At 47.5% G+C, this 27344-nt stretch overlaps 2 protein-coding genes and 1 long non-coding RNA gene across 3 annotated transcripts in view; 2 read left to right on the forward strand and 1 right to left on the reverse strand.

Annotated features, from left to right (window-relative positions):
- LOC128347020 (zinc finger protein OZF-like) overlaps positions 1-15471 on the forward strand; it is a 36769-nt gene extending 21298 nt beyond the window's left edge. The window contains exon 9 of the mRNA XM_053301014.1: positions 12906-15471. Within this exon, the coding sequence (XP_053156989.1) occupies positions 12906-14316 (1411 nt within the window). The 3' untranslated portion in view covers positions 14317-15471. The remainder of the gene's footprint in view (positions 1-12905) is intronic.
- On the forward strand, positions 650-10921 carry LOC128347023 (zinc finger protein 213-like). The gene is made up of 6 exons (XM_053301022.1): positions 650-738; positions 4675-5199; positions 7071-7197; positions 7464-7549; positions 7982-8108; positions 10271-10921. The coding sequence occupies exons 2-6, from the start codon at positions 4720-4722 to the stop codon at positions 10435-10437; spliced, it is 987 nt and encodes a 328-aa protein (XP_053156997.1). The 5' UTR covers positions 650-738; positions 4675-4719; the 3' UTR covers positions 10438-10921.
- LOC128347027 (uncharacterized) lies at positions 9349-27029 on the reverse strand. The gene is made up of 2 exons (XR_008317345.1): positions 26905-27029; positions 9349-10437 (listed from the first exon to the last, which is right to left on the reverse strand). It is a non-coding gene; the product is annotated as an uncharacterized LOC128347027 (long non-coding RNA).
- Between the last annotated feature and the right edge of the window lie 315 nt (positions 27030-27344).

Consider the following 27344-nt stretch of genomic DNA (forward strand, 5'->3'; position numbering starts at 1 on the left):
CTATTTGAAAAGGGTGGGGGAGAGGGGCTGGCTTACCTACAGTGCAGCCCCCCGCCAATTAAAGAGCTCCTCCCTCGGCCCCACCTTCCTCCCAAAATGAGTCAGAGGGGGCCAACTTCTGCCGGGCCGAGGAAGGAGCTCCTTCGCCACTGTCTGAGTCCGCCTGCTCGCCGCAATCCTCCTGCTGTGCTGTCATGGTTTGAAAGGTGGGCGCGGAGATCCATCTCACCGCCATCCCCGGCGCTGCGCAACCACCCTTGGTCGCACGCGCCCTTGCCACCTGGGTGGGGGCCAAGTCCCACACCTAGGTGCCCCCCCATCCCCAAGTCTCCCTGTCCCCCGCCCTCCCCTCCTACTTGTGTCCCCTTTTGGCCAACCCAAAGTTGGCAACCCTCCTCGCTTCTCACAACTCTAGAAATCCACCCCCCTCACCCCCGCAGACTCTCCTGATTGAATTCCCGGGACAGAAGGCCCCGTCCCTGCTGCATCTCCAAGGAAGGATCCCTTTAGGGGGAGACCCCCTCCCCTTCTCTTCCTCCAGCGTGTAGAGGGCCAGGGACCCGTCCTTTCGCTAAAGGGTTAATGGGAAAGAATTCAGATTCCTAGAGAGGAAGCGAAGAAGTGGGGTGCCTGAGAGGCTGTGGGCCATGCGTCACTTCCCGCCCCGCCTCCACCCTGTGGGAAGGGAGCCGTGGATTTTCCCACGCGCGGGAGCCGAAGTCTTATCGGAGGGATCCGGTAAGTGCGCAAAGGCTTCTCTAGCGGGGCGCGCCGCGGAGTTAGGAAAGGACCCAGATGCAAGGATAAAGGATGGGGATCTGAGACCATATGGGGTGGGGTGGGGGGAGGGTTTGAGAATGCGACCTGTCCTGTACATGCAAAGTGCATGATCAAGCATTGAGCTATGCCCCGCCCCATCCTTCCCCACTTTCCTGCCTTGCCTTCCATCCATTTTTCACCAAGCAGCTAATGGGGAGCCACCTCCTATAGACATCAAGTCACTAGACCTCTCCCAACTTCGCCAAGGGGTGAGACTGGGCAGGAAGTGGCTTTTCCCAGTTCACCTCTCTTTCCCTCACTAGGCGCTTTCCAGTTACCCGCTACAACCGCGGTAAAATGCTTCCACTTGGCAGGATCATATTCACAACGATCCTCAGAATAAAAAAAAATCCTCCCTAGCAACCTTTTTGTGACTCAATTACAACGTTATAGCACTCAATCACAGCGATTAAATCCGAAACAAAGCATCAGAAATGTGAACGGCACCCTGCTGACAGCAAGTGTGGAAGCACACTTAGCAGATCCGTAGGGACCCCGTTGTAGGGTATAATCTGGAAAGCGAGTGCCGGATAGGGGTTTAGCTGAGGTTTAGATGAGGTTTTTCTCTTGCCTGGCACATGAGAAGAGAGAGCAGGGAGGTGTGCCTGAGTGCCTTGGGACCATTTATTGCTCCTGGAGAGGATGGGAGTTGTAACCCAATAACAACTGGACAGCCTCAGGTTGGCCACCCCTGAACTAGTAGTAAAACCACTGCCCATGTATTGAGAGGTGGTTGCAGGGAGCTGGTAGAGAAGAGAAAAGGGGGAAGGGAGGCAACCTCTGCAGCTGATCTAGGAGCATTGGAAGCTGCCTAAGACCGAGTCAGACCATTGGTCCATCTAAGAACATAAGAACAGCCCTGCTGGATCAGGCCCAAGGCCCATCTAGTCCAGCATCCTGTTTCGCACAGTGGCCCACCAGATGCCATTGGGAGCCAACAGTCAGGAGTTGAGGGCATGCCCTCTCATCTGCCATTACTCCCCTGCAACTGGTACTCAAGGTAGCAGGCGGGAGTCTCTCTCAGCCCTATCTTGGAAATACCCGGGCGGGAACTTGGAACGTTCTGCATGCAAGCATGCAGATGCTCTCCCCAGATCTTACAGTACTCACACATGTAGTCTCCCATTCAAATGCAAACCAGGGTAGACCCTTCTTAGCAAAGGGGACAATTGATGCTTGCGACCACAAGACCAGCTCTCCTTCCCAAGTTTGACAATGCAAGCCTGTGCATTTTACTCAGCAGGGGCGTAGCAAGGTTGGAGGGGGCCCAGAGACAAGATTTTAAAATGGGCCCCTCGCTGATACACACACACAAACACACTTCACAATATATCGTGCACTCACACCAGGGTGGATTTGATTTAAATCAAACTGATTTAAATCACGATTTAAATCACTAGCAGGGTGGATAAAAATCAATGATTTTTAAAAAAAAAAATCAAAAAAATCAGATTTTTTTATTTAAATCCGATTTTTTTGATTTAAATCCAATTTTTTTAAAAAAAAAATCATTGATTTTTATCCACCCTGCTAGTGATTTAAATCGTGATTTAAATCGTGATTTAAATCAGTTTGATTTAAATCAAATCCACCCTGACTCACACTCACATCCCCATTATGAATACGGTGAATATCTAGTTCACATTGAATCTAGTTTTTTTACTCTCTGCTCCTGCCGCTCTCCAAGAGACTCAACATAATTCATAGGGGTTGCAACATGGACGCGTGGGGAGTCATGTATGTGCCTCTGGGGGGCCCCTTGAGGCAGTGGGGCCCCAAGACAACTGCCTCCCCTTGCCTAATGGTAGTTATGCCCCTGTTACTCAGAAGTAAGTCCCATTTAGGTCATAGGAAGCTGCCTTCCACCGAGTCAGACCATTGGTCCATCTGGATCAATATTGTCTATGCAGACTGGCAGCGGCTTCTCCAAGGTTGCAGGCTGGAGTCTCTGGACATCTCTCTGGACATCCTCCACAAATCCCACCTCAGGAACCTTCATTTCCTCTCCCTCTCTGTTCAGCCAGCAGAGACTGAAAGATCATTTTCCTGGACGGAACTTGAGACCATTTCCTTTCAATGTGGATACACAGAAACTTGCCTGAAACCAGTTTGCATTTGCAGAGTGGAAATGAAAAGAAGGGGGGCGGGTCTGGCTGAACGGGCTTTGTTAGGGGCTTAGTTAGGGGGCAGAGGGTGAAGCAGACAACGCATTTGTCAGAGATAGTGGGGCAGTTCACACAATGATCACTAGAGTAGGAGAAGTTTGCTACTCTACTTCAGGAGCTGTGTGGACTTCCGATATTGGGTGGTCTGCAGAAAAGAAGGCCAGAGGCTCTTTCCAAGATGGTGTGCTTGGAGGGCTCCCTGCTCCCCAACCGCTGTACCCAGCTACTGAATGAGGCAGGAGGGAAAGCCCTCCACACCAGCAGCTGCTTAGGAGACAGTCATGGAAGGAGCCTTCCTTTCCCCTCGTACGAACATAAGAACAGCCCAAGGCCCATCCAGTCCAGCCTCCTGTTTCACAACAGTGGCCCACCAGGTGCCTCAGAGAAGCCCACAGGCAAGTGGTGACGGCAGGCCCTCTCTCCTGCTGTTGCTCCTCTGCAACTGGGATTGAGAAGCATCTTGCCTCTTGGGCTGGAGGTGGCCTATATTTATTTAAAATATTTATATCCCACTCCTCTAGTACACTACTGCTCGGGGCGGCTCACAAGTTTCAAAAGATATTAATAAAAATCTAAAAACAGAACTATAAAAATGAAAGAAACTACTAGATACAAGCAGCAGATAAAACACGTAAAAGCCTCTTTAAAAAGACATGTTTTTAATTGTGTGTGTTTTTTTCAACACTGAGGGAGGGAGCATGGCAAAGCTCTGGGGGCGGGGGGAGCATTCCAAAGAAAGGGGAATAGAGACGGGGCCTTTTTGGTTGTGGCTCCATGGCTTTGCAACGCCCTCCCAGAAGAGCTTCACCATGCTCCCTCCCTCAGTGTACCTCAACCACAAGAGTCAAAGCAATTATTAGTTGTTAGTTATTTTGTGGATGATAACTTTACAAGAACCTTCAAGTCATTGGAGGGGAAAGCTCTGCCATCCGTTTCCACCTCCTAGGGATGTGCATGGATCCGCGACAGGGAGGCTCAAAGGCAGTGGGGATCTAGCTTTAATAGCGGGGGAGGGTGCACTTACCCCTCCCACCGCTTTCCCCCCGCCTGCGTCCTTGTTTTTCAAAGCCCATCAGGGCGGCAGCTTACCTCCCTGCTACTCCGTTGCCCTCGTCTTCCGGATACGACTGATGCATCAGCAACTTCCTGTCATATCCAGAAGACGAGGGCAACATGGCGGTAGGAGGGTACAGTGCCACGCTGATGCGCTTTGAAAAACCCGGATGCCGGAGTGGGGAAAGCGGTGGAAGGAGTAAGTGCACCCTCCCCCTCTCTTAAAATAGACCCCCGCCGCGTTCGAACTGGCAGAATCGCTGGTTCCGTGCACATCCCTACCACCTCCTATTCCTCTTAAAGGAACCCTATCTCATTACCCAGAACGAAGGTAGGATGTTTCTCCTACTACAGACATCATCCTGTGAACCACCCTAGTGGAGTGCGAGGTGGGGGGAAAGCCAGAAATGCTACAGAACTGTGTGGGGCTGTAACCAAATGCAGGTTGTGCTCGGTGCCTCTTCAGAGGAGAATTTCCCCACCTGCTCTCCCATTCTCTGATTCCTTTCCCTGGTTCCTTTCTCCCCCCGCCCCACCACTTGGTGAATGTAATATTTGCACAGAAAAGGAGCTGCTTCCTATTCAGGCCTGGGTTCCCACACTTCAAATGCTGACCATTTTTGTTTTGGTCCTTCAGGAAGAAAGAAATTAGCATCAGAGCAAGGAGATCAGACAAGACTTGATGGTAGCTGTGGAATCCAAGATGGAAGAACAAAACTCAGCTGGCCCCATAGCAGGAAGAGACCCTGATACCATCCATGCTGAAAGCAGCAGGGAATTCTGGGGGGGAACTTTGCAGAAGGTCCTGGGAGAGGACACCACCAGCTCAGATGCACAGCACCAGCACTTCAGGCAGTTCTGCTACCGGGAGGCTCAGGGGCCCCGAGAGGTTTGCAGCCAACTCTACCGTCTTTGCTGCCAGTGGCTGAAGCCAGAGAGGCACACCAAAGCTCAAATCCTGGACCTGGTGATCCTGGAGCAGTTCCTGGCCATCCTGCCCCCAGAGATGGAGAGCTGGATCAGAGAATGCGGAGCAGAGACCAGTTCCCAGGCAGTGGCCCTGGCAGAAGGTTTTCTCTTGAGCCAGGCAGGGGACATAAAGCAGGAAGAACAGCTGGCAAGAACGTCTGTTTCATCCCTGAAGCTCCAAGGGACAGAGAAGGTGTGCCATGGATTCCTAACAGTCTCCATTGGTTGCTCAATTTCGCTGCAAGTCATCCAGAGGTGTCCCTAACAACCCTGGGCCAGGGGTCTGAGTGTGTGTGTGTGTGTGTGTGTGTGTGTGTGTGTGTGTGTGTGTGTGTGTTTGAGATGTTAGGGGGGAATTTTCCTTGGTGGAGCAAAAGATACTTGAAGGGAACTTTGCTTCCAGGAAAGGAAGAGGATCCTCATGCAAGGAGAGCCAGGGAGCTTTCCTCCAAACGGGTTCAGTTTGCCTGTTGTAGCCATCAAAACCGCTATGCTCTCAGTGGCACCAGCTTTGTGCTCTGGTTTTCAGAGGGAGATGTCCTCTTCCATCCCTTGTCTTGGATTAGTTCCCCAGTGGACCGTCTTCTCCACTCTCATGCTGGTGGGTTTCAGGGCTTGGAGGGCAGAATAAGGAGTCCCAGGTATGGAGAATGGGTGCCCCCTTGACCTTTGCCTGCCCCTATCCCCTCCTCAGCCTCTGCTGCTGGGAGGAGAGAGTGGCTCTAGCTGTCCTTGCATCAGGATCCTCTCCCACCCTAGAACTTCACCACCCCTTCCAAGTATCTCGTGCTGCTCCAGGAGGGGCTTCTTTGCTGTGGCACCCAACTAGTGATTTCATGCTTTCTCCAGAGAGGGTCAACTGGTGCCTGATCTCAGCTCTTTCCGAGACCCAGCAAAACCATTTTCGTTTCCTCAGACCTCTTCAAATGATCTTATTTTTGCCAACTTTCTGGTGTGACACTGCTTCATCTTTTACCCATTTATGCCCACACCCCATTTTAGGTTTTGCTGGGTTTTCCCGTTGTTATGATAACAATAAAAAATTGATAGAATCCTCACATTTCCTGCCTCCCACCTGAATTCCTCTGCCCCTTCCCTCCTCTACTCTATGAATTTAACTTGCAACGTCCACCTGTTCACAAACTGTTGGTTGGATTCACGAATGCACAGACAGTCCTCTCTCGGTGGAGCTGTGGATCAGGTAGAATTAGGACCACAGCTGCATATTTCATATTGGGGTGGAATCCTTCCAATGGTTAAGGGGTCCAAGGTCATCGCCACAATGAGGTCAAGTGTGTCATGGATCCACACAAGGGCTGATTTGGGATTTGGTGCGACCTTTTCGCCATGAAGAAGTTGCTGCGCAAATTGCATTAATGTTCACAAGAACCAGCCTGTAATGAAGGAGGCTGCTCACTGCCACTTCATATGTTATGGTCATGTTCCACCACTGAATTCTCCTGAAGAGAATCAGTTGCTTTGTACCCTATTTTTATTAGAACTTTATAATAACATGTCACATTTATTAAAATGTGTTATCGCTACCCTGAGAGTACAGGAGACCCTCATTATTCACGGATTCTCCATCCGCAGTTCCACATATCCACAAGTGGCTGCTCTTCCTGAGTGGCTGGAAATGACTTCCAATGTCATTCCGGCTGCCATTGTTTAGCAGAGCCATTTTGTGGCACTTTTCTCCCCGAAAAGAACAAACAAAATGGCCAAAATGGGAGGATTTGCAGGTTTGGGGGGCACTGCTGGAGATCAAGTTACGCCACCCACCCCTTTTCCTTGTGATTTTTGGCACACTTCAATGTGTTTCGGAACCCAACCTCCCCAATCCCCCTAGGATTAAGGTACCTTTCTTCAAAGTTTTGTTATCTGCAGAAATAGGTGGGAATGGAACCCTCTCTACCCTTCCTGTACTTGTGTTGAAGGTGTGGGATAGATCTATATCCATATCTATATGTATTTACATGCCTAATTCCAATCTACTTAGGTTCCTAATCAATCAATCCATTAATTTCCTGCGTTTCCTGGCTGGGATCTTTTCTCTCGTATCAGTTCCAGGGAATGTTAGCCAAAGTGGCCACCAGTTTCCATGCGGCAGAGAAGGCTCCATCCTGTGCCAAGCCACAGCCCATGTTCAAGTGGATCGTGCAGGAGGATGAGAGAGAAGCCGCCTCTCTAGGTAAGGACCCAGGTGTCGCATTTGAGCATGGCCCCCCTCTCTCAAATATGCCAGACACCTTTTGTTCTTACGTCCTGCTTTCACTGTGTGTGGGGAACAAATGCTCCTTCCACGTTTTCAAGAGTTTCAGACCTTTTAACTCCAGAGCAGTGCTTTGAATGGTGACCCAAAGCAGTATGGAAACCAACTGATACCACTCCAGGAAAGAAATGAAGCCATTCTTAGCAGGCCCAGAGATCTCCCCACTTCCTTTGTCTCCCTCCCAGGCAGCGGAATGACCCTGGTGCTTCATCCAAGGCCCCCTCCCCCTCGTGCTGGGATGGAAGAGGTTGCTGTGGCGTCCCCAGAGCAGGTAAGAGGAGGAGGAGGAGGAGTGGGGAGACGGGCAGGGACTCGGTCCTCAAAGTATCTGTCACTTTCCCTTCTTTCTGTCAAAGCCGCCCTCGAGGAAGGCTTTGAATGCAACAGGGGGGATTTAGAAGTCTGTCTTTATTTTTACATTTATATCCCACTTTTCTTCCATGGAGACCAGTGTGGTATCTTCACAACAACTCTATGAGGTAGGTTAGGCTGAGAGATAAGCGGTTGGCCAAAGTCACTCAAGGAATTTTCATGGCTGACTGGGGATTTGGTCTTGGCTCTCCCTAGTCCTCGTCTAACTGTAACCACTACACCACCCTGGCTTTGCAAGATTCTTCTAGATTCTGCTATTGAACCTCCTTCAACCGCCTCTCTTAAACTGTCATATTGCCTGTGTAGAGCAAACATTTCCTCCTTCCTTCAGGGTCCGGTGACCTGGGAAGAGGTGGCCGTGTACTTCGTGGAGGAGGAGTGGGCTCTGCTGGATGCGGACCAAAAGGCTCTGCACAGAGAAGTCATGGAGGAGAATTCTGGGCTTCTGGCCTCCCTGGGTAAGGCTCCCTCTTGGCCCTTGTTAGATAGATGCCGAATGTAGGACTTGCCTCTATTGCTGGCCTCTGCCAATGAATTTTAAGGAGGACATCACTGGCTGGTCCATGTTCCTTGGATGCTCTGTTTACTTATCTGTTAAATTCATCTGTCGCTTTTTCAACTGGAGCTAATCAGGCGACAGACACTATAGCTGTTAAGGGAACAGCAGCTTCATTGGAACATAGTAAGCTGCCATATACTGAGTCAGTTCATTGGTCCATCTAGCTCAGTAACTACACAGACTGGTAGCAGCTTCTCCAAGGTTGCAGGCAGGCAGGCATCTCTCTCAGCCCTATCTTGGAGATGTCAGGGACGAAACCAGGGACATTCTGCTCTTCCCAGAGCTGCTCCATCCCCTGAGGGGAATGTCTTACAGGGCTCACACATGTAGTGTCCCACTGAGATGCAACCAGGCCGGACCCTGCTTAGCTAGGGGGACAAGTCATGCCTGCTGCCACAAGACCAGCTCTCCTCATGCCCTCCTCTGCCAGGCTGGGAGGAGGACTGTGACCTCAGCTGACGATTCCTGTCTCTGCCACCCCCTTTTATCTTCAGTCGTCCCCTTCTGTGATTTATACTGCCCTTGATAGCGGTGGGATGCTATAGGCAAGGAGTGTTACTCCAATACACAAACGTCCGAATAGTTTTTTTAAAATAAAGGAGATTTGTTTTTGTGAAACAATAGTAAAAAGCTTGATCTTTTCCAAGAAATATACAGTGGATCTCCCGACCAGTTACAGTTTACTCTCCTTCATTCCGAGTCCCTCTCCCGCTTCTTCTTCCTTGACAGTGATCTTCCAACTGACTCTTCAGCAGACTTCTATAGAACTCCTTCTGTCACTCCAGATGCCTGGCAACAGCTGCCATGCTGAACTCACTAATCCCCACAGACCAAGCAAAATATAGAAATATAAACACTTTTTTGCTCGCTTCTCCTCGGGAATGGCGAGTGTGCGTACACATAGCCAGACTTACCATGAAGTCCCTGAAAGGTATCGGGGAAGACTCCACATGATTTGGGGTTTCCATTACACTTTGGAACATAGCCCAATTTATGTCCAGGGTAAAAAAAAATCCACTTTTTGTGTTGGTTTTGGGGGGCAAATTTGAACCCACAGTAGAGCCTCTCAGTAAACCTGTGATAAAGCCTGCTGTCTGGAAATGCTCCTGGCAAAGGACTAAGTGGGTTCTCCACAACTATAAAGACAACAAATATTTATGTACCACTTTTCAACAAAAGTTCCCAAAGTGGTTTGCATAGAGAAATATCAATACATAAATAAAGATGGATCGCTGTCCACAAAGGGCTCACAATCTAAAAAGAAACATAAGATAAACACCAGCAACAGCCACTGGAGGGATGTTGTGCTGGGGATGGGTAGGGCCAGTTGCTCTCCCCCTGCTCAGAAAGACAATCACCACTTTTAAAAGGTTTCTCTTTGCTCAGTAAGGATTAGGATTAGGGAGGCTCAGTTAGCAGGGAAAGGGAAGCCAAGTTGTGGCTTCCCTTCCCTTCCCTTGTGACTAAGAAGTGATCTCCTGGCTTCTTCTCCATCGCTGCCTTCCCAGTGGGATTTCAACACCCAGTGGGCAGTCGGCAACCACATTCTGACATGACTTAGTTTTCCTGTTCCAAATCACTACAGCTACACACCAGTGCCTAAGAATTAAAAAGTCTTAGTCCTCCTAATCACGTGTTATGTTCAGCGCTGGTACAGTCTATGGACAAAGATACTGTCTATGGAAACAGATACAGTTATTGCCATATTATGTTGAACACAGGCACAGCATTACCCTCCTTATCTGTATCCTACATTTTGAGGAGCCTGTAGCCACATTGACTTTTAAAATGAACAAAGGAACAGTCATCACTCATAGACATGTACGTGTGTTCAGACATGTGAAGGCAGGTGCAAAGTAATGTCTGAACAAAGCTTAAATCTTCTGCTTCTGAGTGGTGATCACTACCACCGCAGTGTGGTACGTTAAAATGGCTTGACCCTTCTTATCCCTTCATGTGGCAGGAAGGAGAGGAGGGTTCAGACAGGCTGGTTTGGGTTCTCTGAATATTTGTTGTGGTCAAAAGTGTCTCAGATATCTTCTCTGTCTCTTTTCTTCCAAGAAGGACTTTTGGATTCCAAACCTGATCTCCTCTCCTGGCTGGAAGACAAGGGCTTTGACGAGGGCGAGAGATCTTCAGGTGATCTGATGGTGGGGTGGGGTACCGGGGAGCTCTTTTTCCGGCTTTTCACAGGACGTGTTCTCCTCAAGGACATTCACCTCTGCTAACTGGGCAAAGAGGCACAATTTTAAAATTTATTAATTGATCAAATTTATATACTGCCTGATATATACATCTCTAGGTGGTATACATGATCCCGATTGTGAAGTGGTGACTCTGTCATATTCGGCATGAGGAGACCAACTCTCTCGATCTAACCACAGAAGAGCATCTCTCCAGTTGCTGTTGTTGGTGTCATCCTTATGCTTCTTTTGGGTTAGGGGTTCTCATACGTGGGTCTCCCGATGTGGCTGGATTACAATGCCCACCATCCCCAACCACAGTGACCAAAGGCCACTGTGGCTGGGAATAATGGGTATCATAGTCCAACAACATCTGGGAACACAGGCTGAGTATCTCTGATTTAGATGGTGAACCCATTTGGAGCCGGGAACCATCTTACTCTTTTTTTCTATACAAACCACTTTAAGAACGTGTGTTGTTGTTTTTTAAAGTGATATACAGGAGACGTTTGAATATAAAGGGGGTAATGTTCCACAAAATTGCTGTGAAAGTTAAAACCTTGATTTTCAAACCTAACTGAAAAAATGAGTTTAAAAAATTGGAGGAACTGGCACCGGCTGTTCATTCATAGAATTGGGAATTTAACTTTTAAACCCACAACCCTGTGAATGGGAAACCACACCGAATGAAGAAGTCTTTGCTGCTTCTCAACTGGGTGCAGATTTAAAAATTAAAGGGGTTCTCCCAGCTGCTTCTGTGTTGAGAAGTGACACAGGCTGTGCTTTAACTTTTAAATCCTGAAACTCTTCACAGCTAATTTGCAGTACAGGGCAATAGTTACCCGGGGTAGTTCTGGTCATTTGCAAGTTTGTTATTTAAAAGTTAAAGGGATTTTCCCTTTAACTTTTAAATCCCATCCAGAAGATCCTGTGAAAGACCCAAACTACCCTGCTCTAAGAGAATGTGTGTATTAGCAAGTTGTCCATGAATTGATAAAACTGTGGGTGTTAATCCTGCAGTTTTCGAGGGTCTCCTGTCACTTGTGTCCAGGCTTTGTGGGAAGTATCTATGGGAAACAGCCAGCTCTTACTGAGCATCCCAACCTATGAAGCTGCTGATGGCCCATCTTAAACCCATAAGAAGCTCCCTGCTGGGTTAGGTTAAAGACATGCTAGTCCAGCATCATGTTTCCCACAATGGTCAGCCAGTAGGGCTATGCATTAGACATTCCCGTCCCCATTAATTTGCAGCACAACCACCACCACCCCCAGGGCCGCATGGAGGCAGCAGCCAACGCCATTCAATTCCTCGCACTGGTAAGGCCTCTTCTACTGGAACTGGAGGCTGTAGGCCTGGCTGGGAAGGCCTGCAGGGACAACTGGGAAATGTCGTTCCTCCCAATGCTTTCCTCATGGGACAACTACACTTCCCAGATGCCCCTGAATACTTTTCTTGTTGGCTTCGAGGGCTTCTACTCCAGTAGAAGAACTGCCTCCTCCCCAGCACTGGAAATGAGAGGAATTGCACATGGAGATGGATGTCACTTGAGCAGCCACCTCCGCACGGTACCAGGGGAGAGGGAGTGCTGTAGATTCACTGGGATCAGAGTGCCTGATGCACAGCCCTACCAGCCAGATGTCTCTGGGAAGCCCAAAAGCAGGAGCTGAAGTCATGTCCCTTCTCCTGCACACTGCCTCTAAACCCGTTAAGTCCCTCTGCACTGAGTTCACACCCATCAAAAGAGACTGAGCTTCTCACAATCAGCAGCATAAAAGTGGAAGGCAGCACACCAGCATTTTCTGCTCGTGAGAACTCATGGAAAGCCCTCCGTCAGCCCTCTAAAATGTGGGTAGCCTGACTTTTTAACCTTGGTTTTAACAATCAGCCCTAACTCAAAGTTTGACTGTGTTTTGAACTCGCTGTTCAAAACTATTCCCAGCTGCTGGCAGCCATGTTTATCATAGAGTTTTGTGGGTAGAGAGGCCAGTCTGAGGCTAACTGCTGCTGTACTGAGAGTTGCCTCTCAACTGGGAATGCAGTGCATTATGGGATACTTGGAGGACCTAGTTCCCTTTTTCTCCTCATTCACAAAGAATGTGCTGCAGTCTGGTAAGTGACCAGAACCAAATGGAGACTCTGGTCAACTGTGGGAATCAGTGTAGGGGTTATTTCCTCCCTCAAACACCCCCAGATGGTCATGTCAAAGACCTTAGTATGTAATACCTGGCAGGATTTGCCTCCCTATTCAGTCTCATCAATTTTCTCTCTTTTTCCCTACAGGTGATGGGAAGGAGAAGGAGAAAAAGGATGAAGAGCAGGGGAGGAAAACTGAAGCCAGTCAGAAGGGGAGAAAGGAAGCCCTTATTCCTGATGGGGCTGATTTTCATGAAGTTCCAGTGCAGCAAGAAGGCCACAAAGCAACCAGCAGAAATGAATTTCCTCCATGTTCAAAAACCTTAGCCAGTAAACCAAACATTAGCACTCCTCAAAGGACTCCTGCAGGGGAGACACTGTATATATGCTCAGAGTGTGGAAAGAGTTACAGCCACAGCTCAAGTCTTGCTTACCATCAAAGAACCCACACAGGAGAGAAGCCATTTAAATGTTCAGAGTGTGGAAAGAGCTTCAGTCAGAAGGTAAACCTTACACAGCATCAGAGAATCCACACAGGGGAGAAGCCTTATAAATGTTCAGAGTGTGGAAAGAGCTTTTCTCGGAAGATCCATCTTACTAGTCATCAAAGTGTCCACACAGGAGAGAAACCATATAAGTGCTCGGTGTGTGGAAAGAGCTTCACACTCAGTTTCCTTCTTACTTCACATTTTAGAACACACACAGGGGAGAAGCCATTTACATGCTTAGTGTGTGGAAAGAGCTTTGGACAGAATTCAGACCTCACTCAACACCAAAGAATTCACACAGGGGAGAAACCCTATACCTGCTTGGTGTGTGGAAAGAGCTTCAGACTGAGTTCAAACCTGAATCAACATCAAAGAGTCCATGCAGGAGAGAAACCCTATACATGTCTGGAATGTGGAAAGAGCTTCAGCCACAGCACCAGCCTTACTTGCCATCAAAAAACCCACACAGCAGAGAAACCTCATCAGTGCTCAGAGTGTGGGAAGAGTTTCCGCCACAGCTCAAGTCTTACTTACCATCAAAGAACTCACACAGGAGAGAAGCCGTTTAAATGTTCGGAGTGTGGAAAGAGCTTCAGTCAGAAGGTAACCCTTGAACGACATCAGAGAATCCACACAGGGGAAAAGCCATATACATGCTCAGAGTGTGGAAAGAGCTTCAAGCTCAGCATTACCCTCACTTTACATTACAGAATCCACACAGGGGAGAAGCCATATAAATGTTCAGAGTGTGGAAAGAGCTTTTCTCAGAAGATACAGCTTACTAGTCATCAAAGTGTTCACACAGGGGAGAAACCATATAAGTGCTCGGTGTGTGGGAAGAGCTTCAGTCTCAGTTTCCTTCTTACTTCACATTACAGAATGCACACAGGGGAGAAGCCATTTACATGCCTAGTGTGTGGAAAGAGCTTCGGGCAGAATTCAGACCTTATTCAACACCAAAGAATTCACACAGGGGAGAAACCCTATACCTGCTTGGTGTGTGGAAAGAGCTTCAGACAGAGTTCAAACCTGAATCAACATCAAAGAGTCCACACAGGAGAGAAACCCTATACATGTCTGGAATGTGGAAAGAGCTTCAGCCAGAGCTCCAGCCTTACTTGCCATCAAGAAACCCACACAGTGGAGAAACCGCATCAATGCTTGGAGTGTGGAAATAGCTTCCGTCAGAAGAAAAACCTTACAAGACATCAAAAAATCCATGCAGGAAGGCATCCTATGAATAACAGGAATGACTGGAGTGTGGAAACAAGTTGTGATGGACCACAGATCTTAGGAACATAGGAAGCTGCCTTATACCAAGTCAGACCATTGGTCCATCTAGCTCAGTACCAGCGGCTTCTCCAAGGTTGCAGACCGGAGTCTCTTTCAGCCCTATCTTGGAGAAGCCAGGTTAGGAACTAGGTCCCTTCTGAATGCAAGCAAGCAAGTGCTCTTCCCAGAGCGGCTCCATCCCATAAGGGGAATATCTTACAGTGCTCACATGCAGTCTCCCATTCAAATACAAACCAGGGTGGACCCTGCTTAGCTAAGGGGACAATGCATGCTTGCCACCACAAGAGCAGCTCTCCTCCCACAGACCAGCTCTCTCTTTTTCTCCACACTCCTACAGACCTTCATACCCAACAATTCACCCATAGGCAACGCCTCAGAAGAGGGAAGCTTGATCAGACTTTTAGTACAAAAAGAGAATCCGTACAGTGGAAAATAATCTAAAAATGCTCATCGTCTGGCAGATACTTCTAATGACATCAGAGCTATATTATGCATGAGATTATTCGTGAGTGTTAGAAAGAAACTGTTCCTGAGCATCTGAGTATTCCTGTGGCTAGCTCCCCTTCACGGAGCACGGTTTTTCTGCCGGCAGCCATATTTGCCTTCACAGGGATGCATTTGTATCTGTAGCTCCTATTGCAAAAGCAGAATGCCTTATGATATGTCCAGTCCTTGTTAGCTCTTTCCTAGCCATAAACCTTCATTTCATCTGACATCGTTCAATTAGTCATTCATGCAGTTCATTCATGCAGTTCATTCATGCTCCCCACTGACTCAACTGATGAAACTCTCCAGAGGCTGTGCTACAGATTTTATTTCTTTTTTGGAGGGTCGAGGAAGGGATATTTATGGGGCTTTGTGATGTAAAAAGTAACACCAGAATCGTAGAATGTTAGAATCATAGAATGTTACGGTTGGGAGGGACCTTGGGATTGTTCTTGTCCAGCCCCCTGCCCAGTGGAGGAAACCACTAAAGCATCCCTTCAGCATTTTGTGTTTTCTGAACTACTAAGAAACCAGGCCACCTGGCCCGATCCCTGCCCCTGGTCAGGTAGTAACACGATCGTTGTGATTTTGTGTTGAACTCTCTTGTTTGTTCTCTCTCTCTCTCATTTTAGCTGTAGATACTGATTCCTTAATAAATCTTATTTTACTTTTCTATTACACTTGTGTTGTGTTTTGGAAATGCTATATGCAACCCTACATCCCGGACTGCTGGTTTAAGTAGCTCTTTTGAAACCACCTAAATCAAAGAAATACTTGCTTTGAGGACACTTCAGAAGGATTGGAGTATTAGCAACTCTTTTGTATAAAGCATGGGTACGCAACCTTGGGTCCTCATATGTTGGACTACAACTCCCATCATCCCTCTCCATTTTGGCCTAAGGCCATAGGCAGCCTGGCCCAGGCAGGCAGCCCAGCCTATGCAGGCCCGGCTCAGACAGGCGGCCCACGCGCAGCAGGAAGGCGGTCCAGCCCAAGCAGGCAGGCAGCCCAGCCCAGAAAGCAGCAGCCAGGCAGGATTTGGGGAAAGGAGGTAGTTTTACAGTGGTTCTGCTCCTATGTCTCAGGTAGATTTCAGATGGTGCCGCTTGGTGACAGTTGCTCTTCAAAATGTGAGCTATATATGGAATCCCTCAGGGCTACATTCTCTCACCAGTGCTTTTTAACATCTACATGAATCTGCTGGGTGAGGTCATCAGGGGATTTGGTGGTGGGTGTTATCTATATGCTGATGATGCCCAAATCTATTTCTCTTTGTCATCAATATCAGGAAATGGCATTAGGCACCTAAATGCCTATCTACAGGCAGTAATGGGCTGGATGAGGGATAATAAATGGAAGCTGAATCCAAGCAAGATGGAGGTGCTCATTGTTGGGGGGGTCTTAATCTGCATGACATCTAATGGCCAAAACAAAGCACACACCAGTTAAGAGATTCAGCATTTAGGTGCTTATATGCCAATGCCAGAAGCCTCCGAGCCAAGATGGGCGAGCTGGAGTGCTTGGTTGCTAATGAAAACATAGATATAGTGGGCATAACAGAAACGTCGTGGAACAGTGAGAACCAGTGGGACAGGGTTATTCCTAGATATAAATTATATATAAAGGACAGGAAGGGGTGTATTGGGGGTGGAGTAGTAAAGGTAAGTACTGTATATTAAAGAAGGGATAGAATCTCACTAGCTAGAAAACATAGGAAGACCAAAGTCCTCCACAGAAACTCGGTGGGTGACAATACAAGGCTTGAAAGGAAGTATGCTTACTAGGGACGTGCTGTCACCCTCCTGATCAAAACACTGGCAGTGACCAGGAGTTGCAGAAGGAAATCAAAGAGAGATGGAACTGTAATTATGGGTGACTTCAGTTACACACACATAGGCTGGGTAAATTCAGTCAGGTAATGACAGAGGGACCACATTTCTGGACATGCTGAATGACTGTGCCCCAGAACAGCTGGCCATGGAACCAACCAGAGAGAAGGGCAACCTTGGACTAAATCCTGAGCGGTGTACAGGACCTGCTGTGAGATGTGGGTGTCGTGGAACCTCTAGGGAACAGTGACCATAGTGTGATCAAATTCAGTAAACATGCAAGGAGAGAATCGCCAAGGAAGTCTTAACACAGGCACTTTGAATTTCAGAAGAGGAAACTTCTCTAAAATGAGGCATTTGCTGAAAAGAAAACTGAAAGGGAAAATCAGGAGAGTCGTTTTGCTCCAGAATGCATGGAGTCTATTTAAAATCACAACCATTGATGTCCAGTTAGAATGCATACCAAAAAGGAGGAAAGTACCACCGTCTGGGAGGGGTGAGCTTGGCTAACAAGTAAAGTCAAGGAAGCTATTAACGAACCAAACTAACAACAAATATTTAAAAACTGCTTTTCAATAAAAGTTACCAAAGTGGGTTACATAGAGAAATAAACTAGCTGGGCCGGGCGCAGAGCATCTGAGGAGGCTGGCACCGCGGCTACTTCCCCCCCACACACACACCGGCCAAGCTGGCTTTCTGGCCAGCTGGCCGCTTCTGCCCCCATTCTCCCCCCCACACCCCGCCGTGCTTTCTGGCTGGCCGGCCAGCTGGCTGGAAAACCAGCCTGCTATCACCTCCTGCCCACCAACTCCCAGCAGCGGCCAGCCACCATGCTCACAAACTCTCGTGAGAGCTGCCATGCATGGGATTAGTGACGGGTACGTTTAAGAGAATTAAATATATAGAGAAGATGGTTCCCTGTCCCCAAAGGGCTCACAATCTAAAAAAGAAACATAAGATAGACACCAGCAACAGTCACTGGAGGTCCTGTGCTGGGGGTGGAGAGGGCCAGTTACTCTCCCCCTGCTCAATAAAGAGAATCACCAGGTTAAAAAGGTGCCTCTTTGCCCACTTAGCAGGGGTTAATTGGAAAGCCTCCCCAGGGGCAGATTAACCTTTTTGCCACCCATAGGCAAAAAATGGTTTTAGTTGCCCCTAAAAAGAAAAAAAGTGCAGTAGCAGAGAAGAAAGAAAGAAAGAAAGAAAGAAAGCAGTGGCAGCAGCAGTAGCTTTGGGGAGGGGCCGACGGCCCGGTGAAGGAAAATTTCCCCCTTTGCCCTCTAATCCTAGCAATCTAAGGGAGCGGACCTGTTTGTTGCTCCTGGAGGGCCTCCCAGTTTCAGCCAGTTATGCCGGGGGAGGGGGGGGATGAAGTAGAACCCCAGGCGGTCCTGGGGTTAAAGAAGAATGTCCCAGCGATGACAGGAGCCCACTCCCAAATTTCTGGATCAATCGAAGAAGGATTTCTGGGGTCTTCCAGGCCCGAAAGTCTGGAGGAAAAGCTGAAGCCTGTGAGTACAAGGGAGCTAGATTTGCTGGGGACAGTCTCTGGCCAGCCGAGCCAACGGGGCAATTTAAACCCTAGGAGCTTGGGGGAGGGACCAATGTATCCCCAACAGTCAGGAGCACAAATTGATTACCACGGGCAGTGCGGATCTGCATCCCTAGACCCCACAAAAGCAGGGGGGAATGTACCCTTCATTACGCCATTGCAGCCAATGCATTCAATACAGGCAGAAGCAAAAGTGAACCTAATGCAATCCTCCGTTGAATTTGCTGAGTCGCAAGCAGCTTTGTCCAATGCAATCTCACCCACTCCTAAAATAATTACAACAGCCTGTGGGGAACAAGAATTGACAGCCTTGGGGAAGCAAGAATTAACAGTAGAAGAAACTAAAAAACAAATGTTTATGATGAGTTCAGAGCCTCTGCTGAGGACCCAGAGTTTGGAGCTCTTTGAAACAGACTGTAGAAATAGTTCCCCCTTTAAAAGTCCAGGGTGGTCATCTCGCTTTCTTGTGGAAGACTTTGAAGACGATGGGGATACCAGACCCTACGTATTAGAGAAATCATCAGTTTCTCTTTCAATGGGACAATTAAAATTTCCTACTTCTCAAAAAGTCAGTTTAATGGATAAAGCTTCTGCAGTTTTGCCAGTAGATGGCGATATTGTCCACAATATCTCAGTTGACCTAACAGAAAGTGCAGAAGCCCGGCTCTCAGGTATTGAGTCCATTGAAGGGGCGGATAGTGCTGAAGGTTTTTCTGATGATGAATCTGATGATAAATCTAATGATAAACCCCAATCAGGGGATGAACCTCATCTGACAGATGAGGAAGATGTGTGGAATCCTGAGACAATTGACATAATTTTGGAAACAGATGCTATTGAAGTGCTAGAACAAAAGGGTTGTTACACACCCAATCAATGGCAAGAACTTTTGAAAAAGGACATTAAAGAGGTTTCTGCCTTCCTATTAAAAACTGATATAAGACCATTAGACATGTTTGAGTTCTGGGCCTACCTCATAGCCCATGTTGCTTTACCAAGATCCAGTGTTTCCGCAGCAACATGGAGGGAAAAAAGTGAGTTTGAGCAATGGGAGCGCCTAGATAAAGACCACAATATTATTCTTCAGTTTCTACTTGGAAAGGATGGTCTGTTAACTTCAAAGGTCTCGACCGCCGTGTCAACCAGTTTGATGATCCTAGAAAGGATGATGACAGTTAAACACAAGAGACTGCATAGAAGCCACCAAAAGGCATTAAGATTTCCTCTCTGGCTGAATGAAACAGTATTACTTAAAGACTTACAAAAACTGATCCGTTCATGGCAAGCAAAAATAAAAAGGGAGGATGCATCATCTAATCTATCCCCATTCTCAGAGAAGGCTGAGGATTATGACTCGCCCATTCCTGTGGATAGACTGGCTATTCTCGCTTACCACTTATTTGAATCAGAGCATAAAGATGAAGAAGGAGAAGCTGCAACCAGCACAAACATCCCGGGAATCAGCACAGCTACCAGTAAAACCAGTAGCAAGCCTGAAACAACAAAACCCTAAAAAAGACAGACCGAGTGTTAAAGAGGTACCCCTATTTAAAGCTGATACTAGGGTTCTTACGATCTCCCTTCAGACCACGACAGTGCCGGCTGAAGATGTGGCTATGTGTTTGAGAAGGCATGCTAACATCCTAATGGGTCCACACGAAAGGAAAGACAGTTATGGAATTTGGACCGGTGAGTACCGATGCATAGTAGCATTGCGCACGGACCCCGCGACGGGGTCTGTACAACACCTACCAAAATACTTCTTCCTGGGCTCTGACAGAGCAAGCCTACATTACAGTGGACAACCTCCGGCATGCTACCACTGTGGGGCCTACGATCACATTCATAGGGACTGCAATACATTGCTCTGCTCCAAATGCGGAGTGAGAGGTCACAGTACTATGAGTTGCTATAAGAGCATTCATTGCAACTTATGCATGGAAGTAGGTCACACGTACTTCTGGTGCCCTGAAGCACATTATAACAAAAACAATCAAGAAAGGGCAGCGAAAGCGGCGAAAGTAGCTGAATCGGGAAAGCGGAGAGCGCAAAGACAAACCGAAGGACAACCTGAAAGACAAGACAGACAACAGCAGCAACGACATCAGGACCACTGTGAGGCTGGCAAAGAGATGGATGCACCTTCTCTCCCACCGACTGACTGTACAACCCTGGATGGTATAATTAGGGAAACGCAAGATCAGCATCCTTCTTCATGGATGTAAGCACCCTCAAAGAAAACCAAACAGAAAAGACAATCGGAGGGTGAGAGAAATGTTGGAACCAGTCTAAAAGGACATTCCAAAGATGCTAGATGGGACTAACTCAACAGAATAGATTCAAATTGTTAGCAACCATGGCAGAAGTTCCAGATGATGACAACGAAAGGGTTCCCTTCTCAGTCTTTGCAGCTGTCCAACAGGTAGAGGAGTTGATCAAAGAACAGAGAAAACCCAGAAAGCCTGTAAAAAGCAAAGGTCAGACAGATGCTCCGAGTAAGTGGACATCTTTTAAATGCTCTATGGCTCCAAAAAGAATTGGACCAAACACGCCTAAAACATTACGTGATCTGGAGGATGAGTTGATAGTGGAACATGACCAAAAGGATGAAATATAGAACCTGAGGAAAGAATACAAAAGGACTCTTAAACACTTAGAAGAGGAAAAGTTAGGCCTCTTCCAAGTCATACAAGCAAAAGACCCATCAGTCAAAATTACAGGGGGGACGGACCCTGATATGGTAAGATTGGATCAAGATCATTGCTCAGATCATTGAAGATACAGCAGAACTTGATTCGATAGACTCGGGTTACAGCTGTCAGCTAATGACAGTAAGAAATATACTTGAGGAAATAGAACAGCTTAAAAGCACCCCAGGGGGCTCCCAACAGAGACACGAAGTAAATGTCCCTACAGAAACTGATATTATTGATGATAGCACCCCTATGGATGCAAGTGTCTTAGTGGAAGGGGCCCATGTCAAAGAAGAGTTGGGATGAGCGTGTGGAAAATGAATATCCCCTAGAGGCCTGTCAGGCATCGAGGAGCAACGATGGGTCTACAGTTATCCTGAACCCTCCCCCACTTCGTCTCCCACCCCTGAACCTGAACACCTCCCTTCTTCACTGACCCTTCCCGAGGCTCATCTGCCACAAAGTAGGTCTGCACTTTCACGTGAAGAAAACGTGGAAGGGGTTGGAGGTAACGCTGTCGCTCTGAAAAACGCTGGGGGTGAGGGTTGAATAAACCTGATGAAACCCTTGGAATTCTACCGGACACAATTTGAGATCTGAGGAGCTAATGCCTACCGTCCTATTGACTCACTCCTGGGGTTTCACCTATTTAAATGGTGACTCTTTGTTTGAATGGGTTTCTGCCTTTACACATAACATTCCTCTATTATGGGTTGTGTGACCAACTCTTTTACCATACTCACATGGAATGTTAACCAACTAAGGACACCAAACTGAAAGCAAGAGATCCTATGCCTTTTAACAAAACTGAACTATCATATCTACAGTATGTCCTTCAAGAGACCCATTTTGAGAATGAGAGTCACCGCTTCTCAGCAGAACAACAATGGACTGTAGGCCCACCCTTCTGGTCCTACGATGGGAGCTGCAATGCCGGGGTAGCAATTCTGTTTAAGGATAGACCCGATCTCATAATCAAGAGTGTATTGGAAATTGACCAGGGCAGACTAATGTATGTAGATTTTACAGTCAGGGGAGATCCGAGCTTGGTAACAACTCAGAGGTTCTGCACCATATATGCTCCCGTAAAATTACACCCTAGGAAAGCTCTCTGGGCTAAAGTGAAAGATATATGTGACGCCAGACGCCACCTCCACATCGCAGGGGATTTTAATAACAGAGCCCAGCCAGGTGATAGAAAAACTTTTGCGGGAGGTCTCCCAGCCTCTCCCCCCCCACCAACCCTTCTCTATTGAGTGATGAAAAAGCTCTCCACCGGTTTTTGAGTGAGACTCTAGGGTTAGATGATAAAGCCCTGGGTGTATATAATGACTTTGATTTTTTTCCAATTTGTCACAAAATGGTTTTTAAATCACAGTATAAATATACTCTTGAATCTGGAGCTAAATTTACATATTATCACCTGAGGTCAGCTAGCCAGCTAGATAGGCTCTGGGGGCCCCCATTCTTTTAAAGTCTATAGGTGTAAGCTGTTACTCACCCAGTGGTCAGACCACACAGCAGTTGAATTTATTTGTAATTTTTCAGAGGTAATCCCACGCGGTAAGCCATTGTGGTGATTACATCCTAAAGTTTTGAGTGATGACTATTTTAAAGAGATCCTTCTGTTAGAACTCAAATGGCAGATCCCCTGGCTTTTAGATTCAGAAGATTTTTTGGGAGCTTGGGAGACACTGAAAAAGCACTAAGACAATTACTAGTTAGGCATATAAGAAAAAGGTCAAAGATTATCACAAGGGGGATTCCTTTGACGTGGAATCACGGGACTGCTGCAAGGAGACAATAAGGACATTTCAAAGAGAGCTGTGGCACAAACATCTGGAAAACAAACTATATCATTCTAAAGGTTCTATAGTTGGAAAAGGGGAGTGGGCAAAAAGGATAAGATGCATAGATCTGTGTTAACTTTTCAGGGTCTGCGACTGGATGGAGGTAGTCCATTAGAGGTTGATCCTCATGATATGTTAAAGATCATGGCCCTGTTTTATACAAACCTGTATGTACTGAAAGATATTTCTGTAGATGACATTCAATCTTAGATAGTTTCTGTGATCTGAGTGAGCATGGTCTCGGCTATTCCCTCACTGAAGAAGAAAAAGACCAGAGAGAACTCAACCTGTGACAATGGAAGAGGTCAGAGTGGTTATCTCAACGGGGAAGAGTGCATCTGCCCTGGGCCCCAATGGCCTAACATGGCTCTTCTATAAGGTTTATGCAGACCTGCTGTTGCCGGTCTTAGTAAAACTCTTTAATTTTGTCCTAAACAATGGACATTTGAGTAAGTCCTTTGGGGATGGCCTTTTAATCTTTTTCCCTAAGAACGGTGACACCACTGTACCACAAAACTGGAGGCCGATAACCCTCACAAATATTGATTATAGGATATTTGCAAAAAATTTAAATAACAGATTCGCGAAAGTGGCTCCCAAATTGATCCACAGCTTGCAGACAAGTGCTGTCTCGGGAAGAAAGATGGGAGACTCATTGTATCTGCTGAGGGAGCTTTTTTGTTCTATCCAGAACAAGAGCTGGAAAGGTCATCTTCTCTTATTGGACCAAATTAAGGCCTTTGATAAAGTGAATCATAGTTACCTGGGGACATTATTGAAAGCTAAGGGTATACCGCCCCTTTTTGTCACCTGGATACAATTGCTTTATACAAATGCGACAGTGACTCCACAGATTAACGGATGGTGGGGCGACCCGATCGCTTTGTGCTCAGGAGTTCGCCATGGGTGCCCATTGAGTCCACTACTCTATGTCTTTGCTCTGGACTCGATTCTGATCAAGATTCAGAGAGAACCCAGTCTGCAAGGACTCTCGGTCTCCCTCCCTCCGATCCCCGAAGTTTTTCTGGGGGAGAGGAAGAGGGAGAGTGATGGAATGGCCGAATCACCTGTTCCTTCAGAACCAATCTCTGAGTTTAGAGTGAAATTTGTGGCTCATGCCGATGATGTTACCTTACTGTTATCAGATGAGCATGAAACATCTGTTATATTGGACCTTTTCTGTGAATATGGCAAGGACTCCAGTTCAGAACTAAACGCCAATAAAAACATGTTTGTTAAAATGGACTCCAAACGGCGGCAGCTCTCACGCTTGCCCATCTCTGAATGTAAAAACAAAGGGCCCCCGGAGCCTGAACTGGAGTGGGCAGATACAGTGAACATCTTGGGGATCGGATTTGGGATTAAGGAAAAAATCTAGGGGGGAAATTGGACAGAATAGGAAGAAAAAGTAATGCTTAAAATCTCCATGTGGAAAAAGTGGAACCTTGCCATGTATCAGAAAGCAGCTTACATCCGAACTTACCTGATACCCCCAGTGCACAACCTGGTGGTAGTCTACCCTCCACCACTCAATCTCCTTCTTATAGTTGAAAGCCAAGTCTTCCATCTAGTATGGCACATGGCATCCTTCATGTTGGCCTGTGTGGTAGCCCTTAAGGAGGTTGAGCGGCGGGGGGGTCTAGCTCTACCGGCCCTGCAGCCCTATTTTGTGACTGAATTTATGTCCTACAATTTTGAGAACTGGATTTTTGTGAATGTTTGTAACATGTCCAACCTCATGCAAAGGACTTGGGTTTCGCTTTTCACCCTGCGCTGGTGGAAGTCGATATGGGGTAAGGCGTGGTGGGGGAAAGGAAATGTTGAGGGAAACGTCACGCAAGCATTGAAAGGAGACCACCCGTATTTCCTGAGGGATTTGTTATTTACACTAAAGAAATGGAAGGTTGTTCTGGATCTCTTTAAAGGATCCTCCTCAGTCAAGCAGCTGAGGAAAACAATTTATGTCAGGATTCTAGAAGAGGCTTTTTTCAAACCTGCTTTAGAATGTAAACGCCACAAATGCCGCACTTCACAGTACCTGTTGCAGCCCAATAGGCTTATAGCTCTGTTTAAGGGGGGGAAAGGTCCCCTTTCATATGTGGGAAACGAGGTGGCGTTTATACCACCAAGTGTTACCACTTAATGCGACTAAATCATAGCTCCCAGAGGACCAACAGGAGTGTCCCAGAATCATCTGCTAGCAAAAAGCCAGTGCACTAGGCACAATGTTCAGGGAAACCCACTCACACTTCTTAAAGGAGTGTGTGGTGACCAAGGCAGTGTGGCATAGAGTAAGCGAGTTGTTAGTGTGGCCCGATTTAGAAAAACAAGACTTGGGAAGAATTAACCTCTGGTTCGAGTGATAGAACCACTACTCGGGGTCCCAGTAAAAAGCCCTCGAGAAAACGGGATGGGACGGGTGCTCTCGGGGAATTAGAATGTTCCCCCTTTTGTAATCCGGCTAGTAAACCTATATATCATTTATGCTATGTTCCTGCACAGGAATGGGGAGGTAAGACGTGACCAAGAGATACACGTGGATAAGACAGTGATTTTTTTCTGGAAGAGACTGTATGGTCCTGTGCAGAAAGACAAATGGACCTTAGATGTGACACCCCCGATCACCTGATGTGTTTTAAACCCCTTTTCCTTTGGCTACAGTATTGTTTACATATACCTCAAAACTCTGTTTTTTCCGACCTCATACCTGTATATATACACAATATAAAAACAGATCCTCTGTATATAATTGTGCTATGGTAACCTACTGTATACTTTGGTAGTTTGCTGGTTCACTAACAAATTTGTCATCCTAAAGTTCGGTGGTGGTGGCTGGCTGCAGGGAGGGGGGGCGAGGAGGGGAGAGTGCCCAATTTTAACCTTGTGAAAAGCTCACTGATGCTATGTGGGCAGCACCTCCCTCCTCCCCAGTGCCTGACTGCACACAGGGGCTCTGCTAGCCATAGCTCTGGGAGGAGGGGGAACTGGGGGCTCCTCCTCGCCACTGGCTATGCCTTTCTTGACAACTGAGCTCCAACCTCTAGCAACAGCATCGTGCTGGAGACGTCAGAAGGGGTGGGGACCTCACCGCCTGTCAAAAAGAGAGGCAGCCAGGGGATTTGATCAGTTCTGTGGAAGGGTGGGGAAAGGGGGGAGGGAGGGGGAAAGAGTGAATGTCCGGGGGTAACGGGGCTGGATTTGCCCCCATTGTAGGCGGTGGGGAGGAGGTACATGAAGGAAGGCTGCTCCATTGGTCACCAAATGACCCTCAAGCCCACTGCAATGTTTGCTAAGTCCACCCGTACAAATTGCTCCAGTCCAGGATATAATACAATCCTTCTTGAATAGCTATTGAGAAGCATCGGTTGCACACTTCAATCCTCTGATGCTATCCCATGGTACAACTCTATCACCTGGCAAGGACCCCAAGCTTTCAACATCGCGCCCAAACTAGAGAACTGAGAAGTCACCAAATCAGTGAGTTGTGGCGTCCGGAGCAAAAAAGGGACATCCCGAACCTTCCATGGAAGCCCAAAGAGGCATCCTATTCTCTTCAGTGGGGTTGTCCTGCGGTGGGATAAGGGACACACGTGTGGCATTTTAACTTGCGCTTGAGCCCTTAGAAGAGATCTGGCAACCAGGGCTGCTCAACTTCGGCCTTCCTGCAGATGTTGGCCTACTATTCCCACAATCCCTGGCTACTGTGGCTGTGGCAGGGGATTATGGGAGTTGTAGTTCAGAAACAGCTGGGGGGGGGGCTAAGTTAATCAGGCCTGATGCTAGGCGATGGTCAAATGGGGGCAGCGAAGGCGAGGTTTAAAAGTCATTGAGGTTGGGTTAGGGTTAGGGTTAGGGTGTGGAAGAAGGGCACTTTGACAAGCCAGTCTCACAGCAGAAGGCAGCTTCTGTTCTGTGAGTGAATGGCATCAAATTCTATATTTTGATCTTGCTGCTCAATTATCCTAAAAAAGGAAAGGAAAAAGCCCTCACGAAGATCCTTCTTAAAATGGTCACCAAATGCTCTCTCGAGGATCAAGATATTATCCTCGAATAATTCACCTGGTTGGGAGGAGCCTCCTGTCGCTTTAATTAATCCATTGTTTACAAAGACAGAAGTTGAAAAGGAAGGCGAAATGGAAGTCTAGAGAAGTTGGTGAGCCGGATGAACGACAAAAAGGTGACCTTACCTAGAGCTGCTGAGTGGAAGACAAGCGGGAAAAGCTGGGTCGGCATCTGCTATCCATAGCAATCTGGGCTATGGAAAGCAGAGCCCCTGTGTGCAGTCAGGCACTGGGGAGGAGGGAGGAACGGGTCGCTGCCTACATAGCTGCAGCGGGCTTTTCACAAGGTAAAAAACGGGCACTCTCCCCTCCTCACCCCCCCCCACTCCTTGCAGCCAGCCACCACCGCCCAACTTTAGGGGGCAAAGGAGGAAACTTTCCCCATGCCCAGTCGTCCCTCTCCACAGCTACTGCTGCCGCCGTGCTTTTTTCTTTCTTCTTCTTCTTTAAATAAAAAGGGGGAAAGCTCCTCTCACCCCGCCATCCCCGCAGCTACTGCTGCTCTTCAAATTCTGCCACCGTAGGCAGACGACTCTTCTGCCTATGCCTTAATCCGCTTCTGGGCT

Source organism: Hemicordylus capensis, chromosome 2, assembly GCF_027244095.1.
Source record: "Hemicordylus capensis ecotype Gifberg chromosome 2, rHemCap1.1.pri, whole genome shotgun sequence".
Taxonomy (NCBI): domain Eukaryota; kingdom Metazoa; phylum Chordata; class Lepidosauria; order Squamata; family Cordylidae; genus Hemicordylus; species Hemicordylus capensis.

Bases quoted from the DNA above. Each gene is read 5' to 3' on its own strand.
- LOC128347023 (XM_053301022.1), top strand. From the start codon at position 4,720: ATGGTAGCTGTGGAATCCAAGATGGAAGAACAAAACTCAGCTGGCCCC. The intron at 5,200-7,070 runs GTGTGCCATGGA...CTCTCGTATCAG, and splicing joins AGCTCCAAGGGACAGAGAAG to TTCCAGGGAATGTTAGCCAA. The intron at 7,550-7,981 runs GTAAGAGGAGGA...TCCTTCCTTCAG, and splicing joins CTGTGGCGTCCCCAGAGCAG to GGTCCGGTGACCTGGGAAGA.